This window comes from Sander lucioperca, chromosome 9, assembly GCF_008315115.2.
Source record: "Sander lucioperca isolate FBNREF2018 chromosome 9, SLUC_FBN_1.2, whole genome shotgun sequence".
NCBI classification, from domain to species: Eukaryota; Metazoa; Chordata; class Actinopteri; order Perciformes; family Percidae; genus Sander; species Sander lucioperca.
The window spans coordinates 27,273,340-27,288,393 of NC_050181.1; the positions used below are offsets into that span (position 1 = coordinate 27,273,340).

Sequence of the window (15,054 nt, forward strand, 5' to 3'; positions counted from 1 at the left end):
TCTCAAAGTGAAGTTTCATTTTTAGCACATAGTTTTTTCTCCATTCTACACCCCCCTGTAATGTTACGTACAGTAGTAAGCCTTTCTACATTCAACCCCCCCCCCCACCGCTGTGTTGGACCCCAAAATATACATCTTCTTCTTCTGCATCGTCTTAATCATCTTCTCTAAGGTTTTTCTTCAACACAACAAACACAGACCATGGGCAGACAGTGCAAATCTAGAAATTCAGTGAAATTGCTACGTAATGCAGTTGTAGGTTTCGGTAACATTATATATTCTCATTCTGTTACTGTTTCTCTGACTTATTGCCATTCTATCGTGTCTAACTCTACGTTTTTTCTTTCCTCTGTCTTTCGCCTCCTCTTTTTTTATCTTTACTGGCTGCTTTCATCCAATCTGTTCACACCATCCCATGGATTTAAATGTGACAGTGAATGAAACCAGCGTTTAATGGCTGTCTGCGAGGCGATACCCAATCTCTCTACGAACACTCTCTCTTCTCTCGCTTCCTGTTCTGGAGCAGTTCTAGAAAGAGAAAATATTACTATGGATCAAATATAAGAGAGAATTCTAGAACAGTGGGAGCTGGGGTTCCGTTTTCATCGAGTCAGCTGACCGATCGATAACAATCAGGAGGGTTTGTTAATTCAGCTAGCCAAAACAAATATCATAAAGTAAGCTGAGTGTTATGAGCAAGGTCAAATGTAGTCTCTTTTCAGCTGTGTTTTTTTGCCTGAATCAAAACAATGTTTGAAATCCAAACAAATGGGAGGAGGGGTTTTTTGTTGTCTGCCCAGAGTGCCAGCCAGGTGGTGTTTGCAGGTGCAGGTTTTGAGGCATTTACTGGCATGAGGCTGCTATTACACCTAATCCATCAGTGCTTTTTCTGTGGCTGCTATAGAGCACGGACCATCAAGTTTGTGCGCTTTACACTCCAGTATTGTGCAGAAATTCTGCCTGAAAGGAAAAAACTGTACAGCACCGTGGTACTTAGAGAAGAGGCATATGTCAATGGTTCCTAGGCCAAGTTGGGGGTTGGGGCCCCTTAAGGGGACCTGAGATAAATCAGAAATGTCACCAGTTAATTAAAAGGACAAGAAAAAAAATGTATTTACACAAAAAGTAGTTTATTTTTCCTCAAATCTTTTGCTCTTTTGTATTGTTACTGATTTGTATCTTGAAGTTGAGCACCCAATTAGAACGCACACTTATTGTTTTTTAAAACACTCTTTGGTTAAACTGCTCGCAGCTCATGTCCACACGAAGGCCAAGGGGTTTTGCTTGTTGGGGTCACAAGCCAAAAGGTTGGGAACCACTAGCATGTGTGATAATGTTGACTCAGGTTCCAATTTTTAGCCTTTTCTGGAGCTTTCAATTGTATCTCACAGTCTTCATCCCATCAGCAGATGGAGTTTGCTCAGTTGTCATTTGATGTCAAACTACTGTTTCATGCTCAACAAAGAACTTTCTTGGACAAATTTGGCAATATTTGGTTTGACTGACAAACGTGTTGGAGGTTATAACCTGGATGTTGGATGCAACATCTGCAAATGGAATTAAATGCAAAGCTGCAGTGTCAACTTTAGAAAACAACAAGCTCTTTTGTAGAAAGAAGCAGTGGCAGATTAGGTGTGACTGCAGCCTAAATAGCATCAGAGCAAGGCAATCAAACTCAAACTTAAAAAGCATTCAGAAAAAACTCGAAAATTGGTCCGGGTGCAGATTCATTAAGACTCTGCTTAAATCAGTCAATAACAGCTCAATAAAACTTGAAATGCCCATCCGAGAGCTGCAAGTCAAATGGATTTCAGAACCTTGTTGACTCAGGCATGATTGAAGTGAGTGTTTTGAAAAACTGCTGGTCTGAAGGGTTTTTGAAGGTTTAGTTATCAAGCAGCCGACAGCGTCTCAAGCGTAAAAAAACACAATCAATTTGTTTTTTACGATACATTCGGATTCAAACCCTGTCCCTCAGGAAGGAGAGAAGGAGAGAGAGAGAAAAAGAAACAAAGAGAGACAAATTTCTCTCATTTTCTATCACTCTGTCTACACACATCTCCTGCTCACTGATTCCTTCACAGGATACACACCAACGTGTGAGCATGCGTGCATGTATGCACGCACACACACACACACACACACACACACACACACACAATCACTCACACAGACACACACACACACACAATCACTCACTCACTCACACAGACACACACAAAATCACTCACACACACACACAGACACACACACACAACCTGACCATCATCTTCAAATAAGGTTACATTTTCCTGATCAAATAGAAAATAAATAGCATCAGTATCAGTTTTCCACAAAAATTAAGATTATACAAAAACCAAGAAGAAAAAAACATAATTACAAAGCAAAATCATTTTCCATCAAATCAATTTACACAGAAAGTACCTTTAAGACAAAGTGAATATCAAGGACGCAACAGGAGTAAAAACAAGAGTGGGGGGGTAAACATTTGAGTGTGACACTCACTTCCTGTTTGACCCCCTAAAAACACAGATTATCCTGAAAGAATGAAAATATTGCTAAAATATTTTTTTTTTCAGTTTTTTTTTACCCTCTTCTCTTCATCCCATCCCTCTAGCATAATGATCAGACAAGAATAAACAGATTTTCCTTAGTTCACACCGGGAAAAACAATGATCTGCTGACTGCTGAGCCTTAAGGAACAGATGCTCAGGGTTCAGAAATCCAACTGGATTACTGTGTTTTTCTTTTGGTCTGAAACACATGTGGTGTGCATTATTTGTCTTCCAGTAACCTTTGTGTTGGGTGGGGTTTACTAGTCTGCTTGGATACATTTTTGGTTAGGAATTGGGGGGGTTCTAAACTTCAACTTTGTCAAATGTAACCATGTGAAATGAGTGAATTTGTAGAACTTTTAACCAGAAAATCAACAACGTGCGCCACATCATCAAAATGAAATGTACCCTGTGGAGTTTCTGAGTGGGTCCACATTATGTTTGTATTGCGCACGAGGTTTCACATGTATGCACATGGGCACACAAGCGAAGTGCCCATGCTGCCGATAGCATGCTATTCCGTTGATCGACAGTTGGTGGCGGTAATGTGCAAATAAACTTAGCAATATGCCAACAAATGCAGGGAAGAAGAAGATTGCTAGCAAGTAAACATGGATGTAAACAATGCACAAGTTGAAATATAAATAAATCGGCTTTACAAATGTTTTATGAGGAAGGAAATGCATTTGACGCATTTGTCAAGCCTGAAGTATACTGAACACACAATGTGTTTTGGTGAGTACCACTGAATGTAAACATAACTTTGTTTGCAAGAAAGCTCCACAGGGCATCTTTAAACACACACCAAAAAACATAATCTTTAAAGATGGAATGTTTTGGGATTTTTTTATGAAATACCCCTTTAAAATTACACCCACCGCACCACAAACATCCAAAATTTCAAAATAAAAGAAAAACAGCCACTGCCAATCCAGTTCTTTCCTCCCCTCTTTAAGGTCTGTTAAAAGTGGAATTCTGCTGAATTTCAGCACTCACATTATGGCCTCATACAGTTAACATGTGATGTGAATTCAGAATTGGAGCCGGCCTTCCCCTTTATGGTATCTGCTACACTAGTGTTTCTCCCATAATACACTACAGAAATATCCAGAGACATATGTATATATATAAAAACATTATCATCATCATCATTATCATCAGTAGTACTTAGAGTAGAGTAGAGTAGTAGTAGTAGAGTAACAAGTAAGAAGAAGGAACAGTATTGTACTTTATATCATTATCATCATCTTCATCAGTGGTTATTTAATGTTGAGGGACTTTAGGCCCGTCCTGGAACCCGACAGAATGAGAGAGGAGTTAGCGCCAGAACCATCTGTGTGTGTCTCTGTATATGTGTGTGAGCCTGTACGTATGTGAGTGTGTATGAAATATTTTGGTGCATCAATCAAGTGTTGGTATGCGAGATTTGTTTGACCTGGATACACGTACTCTCTGTAGCTCTGTCTTCTTATATTTACAGTAAATATGTACCTGCGTCTGTGTGTGTGTGTGTGTGTGTGTGTGTGTGTGTGTGTGTGCACGTGTGCGTACGTGTGCGTGTGCGTGTGTGTCTGGTCTGTGCGGCAATGGTTTTGGGACATTTGTGTGAAATTGCTTCTTTTGTTTATTAATGTATTGTGCTATCCACGCATGAAATAAGCATCTCTGACCAAAAGATAAATACGACGCCACAGTACAGACTCTGACTCGGTTGGTTAAATGTCAAGGCAAGTTAGACACATGATAAACTTGATTAGTGTTGCACCAAAAGAGAAATTTCATCTCTTATTTAAAGGCTGATTTGAAGCAGGCCAGCTACCAGTTTTGGATACTGACCTGCAGTTTGATAAACCAGCCACTAATTAAAATGACAGTCTGGACTTTTGGACAATATTCATCTTCTGATCTGCAACATAATGTGTGTACAGCAAAAAGTGAACCAGTTTCACACAAGTCTGTCAGAAAAAAAAGGTGCAGTCTTTACCTCGGATCACTGAGTTTGTGCGCTTTTTCACAAAAAAGCCACGCCCTCGATGATACAAGATAAAAAGAACAGTGGATTTCGTACCTTTTTCTCTCCCAATACTTTCACCATCAACCTCATGTCTTTTCCCTGTCCCCTAACCTCCGTGCTATCCAATCTCTGTGGAGCAGCACCTAGGTGGCGCTCTCCCCGGCCCCAGAGGAGGAAGAAGAGGCCCCGCTGATCTTGGGCTCGGGCTGGTCAGAGTGAGCCGTCTGCGGGGAAGAAGGGGTTGGTGGGTCCCCTCTCTCGCCTCGCTCCTGGAGGTTGCGCTGGTTCCTGGCGGCCTCGGTGAGCATCTGCATCCGGCGGTCCTGGTGCTCCTCCAGGCCTCGCCAGAGATCTGCACGCTCCCTCTCTCGCTTCATTTCCCTGGAGAGGCGGGTTGAAGGGAAAAAGGAAAAAGAGAGGGATGAAGAGGGATGGAGAGGAATGAAACAAGAAATGAACTGAAATGTTTCAGACATGCCAAAGTACTCTGGGACCTGAGAGTAAAAATCCTAAGGGGATCTTTGGTGAATACTTAAATATAAGGAGGGTTGTCTCAAAGACAACTTGAGAAATTGTTAACAGGAAGGCATTCAGTGTAAAAAAACTGAAATCCCTGGAGATATGTTGGAGTGTTTTGGATTTACCATCATACTTTCTCCTGAAATATCCTTTATAGTACAGTAATTGTACTGTGTAGACCACCAACTGCAAAGGATGTGTTCTCGAATCATTTATCGGTTGTTGTGTGATGTTAATGAAGTGCTCTTAATAGACAATTTAAATCTTAATTAGTTAGACAAAAAACACAAAAATGAAAAGATGCCACAAATAGGTTTCAGTTGGCACAAATGATTTAAAAAAAAAAAAAAGTGCAACACGGGTTATGGTTGGCATGTCGGATTATAATCTCACATTAGTTGCAAGAAAGTTGTCAAAGGCCCAGTACAGAAAAATAAATGGAGATATATACATTTGATACTGTATATTGCTAAGAAAGACTTGAGTATGTTATTAGTTATTTGAGAATAAAATAAGGGATTAATCCAATTTATGGTATAATTTATGAGCAATTGATGACTTTATGGGACCTTTAAGCAGGTCTAAATGAATTAAATTAGGCATATCTAAATGTTAAAGTTATTCCCCAGAAGCACAATAGAAAACAGACTTTACCTTGGCTGAGTGACATCCTATGGCATTTAATGAAGACAAGAGATGCAACCTTGAAAACATCTATTAAATCAGGTTTAGCAATTGATGGGTTAATATATAAGGGTCTTAGAAACAGCTTATTTCTTTCTTGACGTCATTTAACAGGCAAAAAGAAACTATAAGAGCAGTTTTACGGGGACACTAATGGTACCTGCACATCTTAATCAAACAAGACACACCATGTAAATAAATCAGCTTTAGAGTTGTTGGTAAGCTTTGCTCCGAGCCAGGCTAGCTCTTTCCCCTGCCTGCCCTAATGCGAAAGTTAACCACGCCCTGACTCCAACTCCGTACTTATCTCACACACATGAGATTGATATTGATATCTCACTCTCGGAAAGAAAGCAAAAATGTCGAACTACTCCTTTAAGTTTTGTTTCCCAATAGTATCCACTATCTTGAGTTCAAAACTGGGTAATGAACAAGTGGAATCATGATGTGATCCATGTTGAAAAGATGACCTAAGTGATACATACTTACAATGTGAAATATAATGTGATGGATAATGGAACAAATGCCTTCTATTTCTTTCTCTTGTTTTCACTATTGTATCCAGTGACACAAATACAAGCACACACACACACACACACACACACACACACACACACACACACACACACACACACACACACACACACACACACACACAAAGAGTGTGAGTCATACTCACTTCTGTTTCTCCACTTTGTAGGAGGCAGTGAGATCATCAAACAACTTGCTGTTCATCTCCATGAAGGTCTTGAGCACGTTGTAGATCAGAGACACAATGGTCCTGAAGAGACAGAGGAAGAAGATAATGAACCTCATGAACCAATCTCATGACATTATGGGTTAGGAGATAGAGGTTAGAAAAGCCTGTGTTTTGGGGAGATTAACCCATTGGCAACCATATGTGTTGCCTGTGTATCTGGTAGATTACTATCTGTAATGCAAACATTTTAGCATACACTGTTAGATGATACTGTAGGAGGCTTGTACATTTTTGTCAGTGTTGGGAAATTAGAGTTTGTATCAGCTGTGAAGCTAAATGCTCTGTAATATTCTTACATATTAGCAGTAGTGGAGAGTAACTAAGTACATTTACTTAAAGGTCCCATGTTGTAAAAAGTCTTTTTTTATTATAAAGCCGGTCAAAGTGCTATATAAATACTGTGAAAGTATCAAAAAATGCTCAATAAGCAAGAAAAATGCACACAGCCCATATTCAGAAACAGTGCCTTTAAACGAGTCGTCAGGACTTATGTATGGTTGTGATGTCACAACTATACCAAATATAGATAGAAAGTGCTGCTACAGTGCCGTTACAGTCATTCCCTGGCTGCAATGGCGGTGCACACCCTGAAAGACGCGGGAAGACCCAGAAATGCTGACCAATCAGAGCAGACTATACTTTTTCGGGAGGGGGTCTCAAAGAGACAGGTACTAAACTTAGACAGATGGTGAATACAGGTATATTCAGACAGACAGTATAAGAAAAACAATGTGTTTTTTGAACATTAACATTAACATTAGCAAGTAAACATGTTCAATAGTAGAAACCCAAAATGAAATTATGAACCTGAAAACAAGCATGATATGGGACCTTTCAGTATCATTTTGAGGTACTTTTACTTTACATGAGTATGTTCATTTTTTGTTACTTTTACATTTCAGAAGAAAATAATGTACTTTATATATATATATATATATATATATATATATATATATATATATATATATATATATATATATATATATATATATAATAAAGTTTTTATAGATCAGTTAATACAATATGATGCACTGTTCTTGGTTAAACAGCACAAGAGCATGTCATGTAGTTAAATAGGTCCCCCATTGACCAGCTGAGCAACATCTAAATGCTGCTTACATGTGAATGCAGTAATAATAATCACACATTAAAATGTTATAACACTTTGAAACAGAGCACTGTGCATAATGAGTATTATATATATATATATATATATATATATATATATATATATATATATATATATGTAAGTAAAAATGTGAATGCAAGACTTTTACTTACAATGCAGTATTTTTACATGGTAGTATTATTAATTTTACTTAAACAAAAAGCATCTGAACACTTCATCCCCCATCCAAACTATAATACAGCTTTAGGTTACACCCATATTGACCCTAGGTATCAAAAATCTTTGAGTTATGAGTTGTATTAATTTGTGTGTGTTTGTGTGAGCCACTGACTGGTTCCAGTGCTCCTTGGAGACTCTGTAGAGGGTGGCGAATACCAGCGGCAGGATGACTTGACAGTTCTCCTCTATCAGACTGAGGATGTATTCGTTGTTCCAGAAGTAAAGAGCCCGCTCCGCTACCTAAAACAAACACACAGACAGAAGAGTTGACTTTAATTTATCAAAGTTGTGACAGGATTCTTATCATCAGACATATGTTTGTGCCCAAAGTTTGAAGTTATCCAAGTAACAGATCTTCAGTGGATTGTTTTTTCTATAGTGATATGATAAATCTGTAGGCAATTAGGACACTGTTTCATTTTGGGTCGATTTTTAAATATTTGATGCTTTTAGATAATAGTTTTGAACATGTCAGTGTGGTTTTAATGTAGGAAGGTGTGGTGTTTACCTGGAAGTGAGGGCTGGAGATACAGGCTGCGATCTGTTTGAAGAGTGGCTCCTGGACCCGGATGAACTGAGACGGTTCGATCACATCCAGGATCTCCTCAATTTCCCCCAGAAACATCACCTGAATACGCAGGCACCCAGACACCACATTTTTATAATCGATACAGAAAAGACATCTCACAACTCCCAGAAGTGGATTGAAATATGTTAAGTTTGGAGAAATACTTCACAATACAGAAGTCCTACAAGAAATGGTGCTGTCTCACCTCTTTCTGGGTGCAGGTTTTTGGCCAGTACTTGAGCAGCCCTCTGATGATCTGCAGAGAAAATATGAAGCACATTAATATGAATAAACACTGCAGCCATTAGCTCAGCAGGGTAGCTGGCTGCCGCCCATATGTGCCATCCCCATTAACTCATATTAATACTCTGGCTCGTTTTTCACTGTATTGATGCTAGTGAATGAAGAAACAGTTTTTAGCAAATGTTCTAATTTAACCTTAGACCAGTTGAGTTTAGATTGGTGAACTATTCACATGGACTAACAATAATTGCAATGTTTGAAGGTTATGTGACTGGTAACCTCCGTTTATTACTACTTGATTCTTATTCCGTAGCTTTGTCCATCATTTCTATCAGTGATGTACACACTAAAGTAAACCCCTCATTGCACAGGAAAATGTTGTACGGTAGGTCAAAGTTGAATCAGGGAGATGTTTACAACAGACAGTTTGGGAAAAACGTTTATTGTTCGACCTTTGTTTTCCAAGTTATTTACCTTCAAATAACTTTAGATAACCTGAGGGGGTTATTAAAAGCCGTGATAATGGATTGTTTGACACTTGGGGGGCATCAGAACAAGCTGTAAACACAACACTGACATATTATCACCTTAAAATGTTTACGTACTGTAACATACATGCCAACAAACTGTTGATTACTATCATGCAGACACAGAGCAACACTCATTATGAGTCATATTTCTGGCTGCCTGGAGAATGCAAGTCCAATATTCACTCTCCTTATTAGCTCTGTTTTGGTCTCCACCAGCTGCTGAGGGAAATATATGGCTCTTGAGCTGCTAAATGCTCCACTATGTTCACCAGGTGCCATGCCATTGGTCCCACTTTTGTTTATTTAACTTAGTTCACAGTAGAGCTGTTAAAGTTATATCACCCAAAAGTCTTTCTTTAGGAGTCATACAAAGTCATACGTTATGATTTATATATTATCTGTTCAATTGAGCAATAGAGTCTGAAAAGTAGTAAGGCCGGCAGTTACTAAACTCTAACTGAGTGTGTATTATTTGGAGTAATGGGCCTTCAGAACAATGGTCTAATATGACATCTTTCGAACTATGGCGGTTTTGGAATAATGGGCCGCTGGGCAGTCGTCGTTCACCAGCTAGTTGCTAATTTGTCTGTCTGCTATTTGGTGACGGGCAGATAGTGTACAGTGGGCTTATCAGAACATTTAGGCTAAAACAGCTGCCTGCTGCTGCTTGAAAGATTGATAAAACAATAAAGTTGAAGGCCATTAAACCCAAAACAATGCGCTGAAAGATGCTAAAATGCTTTGTAAATCTACAGACTGAGATAATTCTCTGTAGGTTTGTCACTTGATGCGACACCTTTCACATTACATGTAGTCATTTGAGCAATTGTTTACAGAAAAATATTGATTTGTGCAGCTTTAAACCTATACGATTCTTTCTTGCCACATTTGACTTCTTTATAGTGAATGATGTTACCCTGGTCCAATACCACAGTAATTATCTTAGTTAACAGAAATTAAATTTGATTAGCAAGTGTGTTGTAGTAAATACAATAATGTAATGAAACACAGTCTTACATATTCAGTCACTGTAGCATCTTTTTCCATAAACTGCACCACACAGTAGGCCAGCTGTAAGGACAGAGGAGAAGTGGTTAGAACACACACACACACACACACACACACACACATACACACACACACACACACACACACACACACACACACACACACACACACACACACACACACACACACACACACACACACACACACACACACCAACACAAAAACCCACACACATTCCCTGAAGCTGTCAAAAAGACAAGGGGGATCTTAGCACTTATCCCTCTGGATTACACATGGCTAAAGATCGGAAAGACAAGTTTTCCAAGGAGAGATGTGTGCGTGTGTGTGTGTGTATGTGTGTGTGTGTGTGTGTGTGTGTGTGTGTGTGTGTGTACTTCTACATCAGCTTATGTCTCCTCTTATATGATCTGCAATCATTTCCTATAATTCAGTGTGTGTGTGTGTGTGTGTGTGTGTGTGTGTGTGTGTGTGTGTGTGTGTGTGTGTTTTGCGGTTGCCCCCTCCACCCAGGCCCGTTGCCGTGGCAAGTGGACACCGTGGCGACGGAGACTGTGTGTGCGTGTGTTTACTTCGGAAGGAGTGATGTCACACACACAAAGTCCCTTAAGGGCAATGTGAGATAGAGTTTAGACCTCTTGTCTCTGCCTCTCTGTCTTTCCTCTTCTGTCCTATTTATACCTTTGCCGTGTTCAAAGGATTACTGTAACTGGTCTATTTTACGACTTTTAGATAAGTAAGTTCAAGTGTCAGCGATATAAAAGTATGCTGGATTGTCCAATTATATAGTTACAGACAGTAGAGGTTGTGTACTGCCAGATTATTGATGGTTGTTCTCAGACAATCTTTTTGTAGGACAATCACTTTTTACTTTTTTCTTTTTTTGTTTCTGTCTTTGTCTCATTCCTGACCTGTAGCTCCATTGTCTGTCTCTCTGCCTGTCTGGCTTTCACATCTTCAACGGCTTTCATCTTTTTTACCCGTCTAATCCCTTTTTCCTTCTGACGGTGCACCTTTCTTGTTCTTCTCCTCTCGCTTCATCCCTAACTTTACAGTCCCTCACTCGCACCACAACATGGTTACAGGAGCAGAGGGAAAGAGGGAGCGGAGGCTAAAAAAAAAAAAAAAAGGGATCTGTGACAGAAGGGATGTCAAGTTTGAAATGAAAGGAAAAGTAGGAAAAAAAGGGGATTAAAATAAAGGTGCTGATCGGTCAAACTATTTAAAGTATTAGCGAGGTATTAGAGAAGCTGTTTGGGGTAAATGTGAAGTTGGATTCTGTTGTCAGGCTGGGCTTTGTAGGTGCAGGAGGCCGTTGTTAGGCTAAGGATTATGGACATTATAGTGTTTTTAAGGCTGAGATTTTAACAATATTGATTTGAGCTCTAATGGTGGATTCTTGTCTGTAAAGTTGTTACGACCTGCATGTCAAAAAGTAGCCTTTCCATGCTTTTAATACTACTTTCAATGACTCGGTCAGGTATAAACAACATAAGTCAGCCTGATCTGTGAATCAGGCTGACTTATTCACAGTGTCAGTTTTGAATTTGAGAACATGCTGTTAAGTTTGTTATCGACTCGAAACTTGATAATTGGAACCATGATGTGTAACCATGTTTGTGGTGTTGCTCTAACCGCTGTTACTACAATTCAGTGACATGAATATAAATGAGAAAACCCTTCATAGGTTACGGGAAGGATGATTCAAACATGTTTCACAGTGTTGAGAAACCTTTAAGATGGATAAAAGGTGCTGCTGTGATATTATGTATTGATATTTAGATCCAGAACTGGGTCACTCCCGTAGAGCCACACCTACTAAGCACAAAACTGCTGTCCACTGGCATCATGTATCCCCCGTGACCCCTGTCAAACCCAGTGTGTGTTTGAGTTTGTGAATAATGTATGTGTGTGAACCACAGGGAGAGAGATGGGGAGGAGAAATGTAGGGCACGGTGATGCTGAGACTCAGAATACACACACACACACACACACACACACACACACACACACACACACACACACACACACACACACACACACACACACACACACCTCTGTACAAACTGTACCTTCTGCATAATTAAAATAATGTGTGGCAGGAACAAAATGCACACACGCACACACAATAGACTGGCTGCCATCTGTGTTGTCAAATATTATAATAACCCAAACACACATTTACACACACTCAAACACCAAAGAAACCAAAGGCACGCACGCACGCACACACACACGCACGCACGCACGCACGCACGCACGCACGCACGCACGCACGCACGCACGCACACACACACACACACACACACACACACACACACACACACACACACACACACACACACACACACACACACACACACACACACACACACACACACAGTAATTCAAAGGTGAGCGCATCTCTCTGCGGTATTGTCTGTGACCCAACTCTGCCTCCTAGTGGTACATTTGACACATTGCAGGAACCCCTTATTATTACTACCATTCATGTATTGAATGTATTCATGTTGAAAAAGACCTGAATTTCTTCTTAGTAGAGATGCCAATAGTTGGAGGAATAAGGTCTCTAAAACCTACAATAACGCATGCCTTAGTCAGTACTTTGGGTTTCATTTGATAGTTTGAGTTTACTGAGGTAGACTACATATGGTTTCAGTGATACCCTGGCAACCACAAAATATAATTCAGACTCAGAGTTTTGTTGCTTTTCTTTGCTTGAAAATGGTATCCAGAACACAAAATATCAGCTGAAAGGTACAACAGACTATCACATAAACATCTGTTTCCTGCATGCAGATTTAGACATTGCATCAAACTATATCAACACATTTTGGTACAGTGTAACTGCATTTGTGGTATTGAAACGAAACAAACTAAATGAGTGTCAAACGAAAAATAAATGTCGAACATTTTTAAAGCAGAAAGGTATCAAAAGAAACGTGGGGTAATAAGGCATGAATAATTGACCTAATAATTCATTTTATCAAAATCAAAATCGCAGGAGGCGCAATATTTGCTAAAGGCAAAATATATGTCAAAATACCATTCTGAATTAAGTATTGTGGTGCTGCAGAGATGTCCCGGCCTACAAATGGTACCATACAGACTTAAGAAAAAATCTTTCTTTGGTACAGATTGTCGCAAAAAAATCACACCACGATCATTTTAATATATTTTTCCATGAAAATGAGAATAATGATGCAAAAAAAAAAGACAATTTCCTCCAATATCGTGAATCATATTGCAATTGCAGTATCAGTAATTTATTTATTTATTTAAACATTTTAATTAGAGGATAAACCCCTTGAGATGCACCATGTCGTTTTCAAGGGCTAATCGCAATTAGATATTTTGCCAACTCGTTCAGCCCTAGTGGTGATACTAGCCATTACGAAATAGTCCAAAATACAAACAAAGGCATTTAAATACTGGAGTTTGCAGGAAAAGGTCACTGACCTGTGCGTGAAAGATGGAAAGGGACTTTGCCGTGTGTAGCGGGATGAGAACCCGAACCAGGAACTGTTTGTGTTCAGCCTTCAGTGGCAGGGCGAAGCCATTTATGATGCTAAAGGAGAGGAAAAGACAGGACAGTTACAGTTTGTATAATACTTTCATCATGTAGCACTCTTTTTTTACATCACGTTTGCTTTCTTCCTGGCAAAAACAACAAGGTGATGTTTTTGTTATTTTATCTCTGCATTTACACAAAAACATAACATATTACTCATAAAATCTACTACTAACATCTGCGTAGGCATGTGCATTCGTCTGTTTGGTGGAGTTTATTCTTGTACTGTGTCCGTTTCCAAGTGACTGGACAAATGCGTGGTCTGCTGTTCACTGCTGCACTGACTGACATAGTGGTAGTTCAGCATGCAGAAGGAAGAGTATGAGCAGTGGACGAGTGGGAACTAAACTTGAGAAGTATGACTCTTATTTAGCAGCACTTTATTTATCTGTTTGTCTCTGTATCAGTCAGTCAGTCTGTCTGTCTGTCTGTCTGCCTTCATTTTTCTAATAGCATCTTTGTTTAATAGAACATTTCTTTAATATCGCCCTCCTGCTGTTCCTCTCATCTTTCTTCCTGCCTCCTGTCTTCTTCCTCTCTCGCTTTCTTTCTGTACAATGCATCCTCGCTCGCCCATCTCTCTCTCCCTCTCTCCGTGTGTGGGAGGAGCTATAAATACCCCTGTTACCACCAACATGAATACCAACCTCTCTCTCCTCTCCTGCTCTCCCTCCTTTCTCCACTTCTGACTCACCGTTCACTCACTCATCCTCTCTCCATCCCTCATCCCTCCATTCCTCACTCTCTTCTCACCTTGAATTCATCATATCCTCTAACTCTCCTCTCTTTTCTCTACATTAACCCATAGCTCTCAAACCTCAAAAGTCATCGTCCATTTTTGATTTAACTTCAGGTGAAATGGTGGTCATCGGTTGGAAGAAAGGTTTCAGATTTTGTCTGAAGCTCTTTATCCTTCATGTTGGGAAAAACTAAATCAAAAAATGTTACGCTAAAAATATTTAAGCACTTAACCAGCATTCAGACAAATCACTCTCTCTAAATCTTCTGAATCCATCCCTCTTTTCAACTCTCTTGATTTTTTTCTATGTTTAGACATGGGGCGACAGTAGCTCAAGTCCTTGCATGGACGAAGTACGGAGTGTGGACCGGTAGCTGGAAGGGTGTCTGTTCACCTCATTTGCACTGCCGAGGTGTCCTTGAGCAAGGCGCTAAACCCCCAACTGCTCTGGGCGCTATCCTGTGAGGCAGCCCCCTCGCTCTGACATCTCCCTATAC

At 39.8% G+C, this 15,054-nt stretch overlaps 1 protein-coding gene across 2 annotated transcripts in view; it reads right to left on the bottom strand.

Moving 5' to 3' along the window:
* Positions 1-329: 329 nt before the first annotated feature.
* Positions 330-15,054, bottom strand: part of ppp2r5b (protein phosphatase 2, regulatory subunit B', beta) — a 41,962-nt gene continuing 27,237 nt past the window's right edge. The window contains exons 7-14 of one of the 2 annotated variants that reach the window (XM_031288496.2): positions 13,707-13,815; positions 10,239-10,292; positions 8,654-8,704; positions 8,389-8,508; positions 7,993-8,120; positions 6,452-6,553; positions 5,743-5,759; positions 4,727-4,950 (exon numbers count right to left, since the gene is read on the bottom strand). In XM_031288496.2, the coding sequence (XP_031144356.1) occupies positions 4,943-4,950; positions 5,743-5,759; positions 6,452-6,553; positions 7,993-8,120; positions 8,389-8,508; positions 8,654-8,704; positions 10,239-10,292; positions 13,707-13,815 (589 nt within the window). In that variant the 3' untranslated portion in view covers positions 4,727-4,942. Of the gene's footprint in view, positions 4,951-5,742; positions 5,760-6,451; positions 6,554-7,992; positions 8,121-8,388; positions 8,509-8,653; positions 8,705-10,238; positions 10,293-13,706; positions 13,816-15,054 lie in introns of both variants that reach the window. The other variant, XM_031288495.2, reaches the window with a different exon arrangement.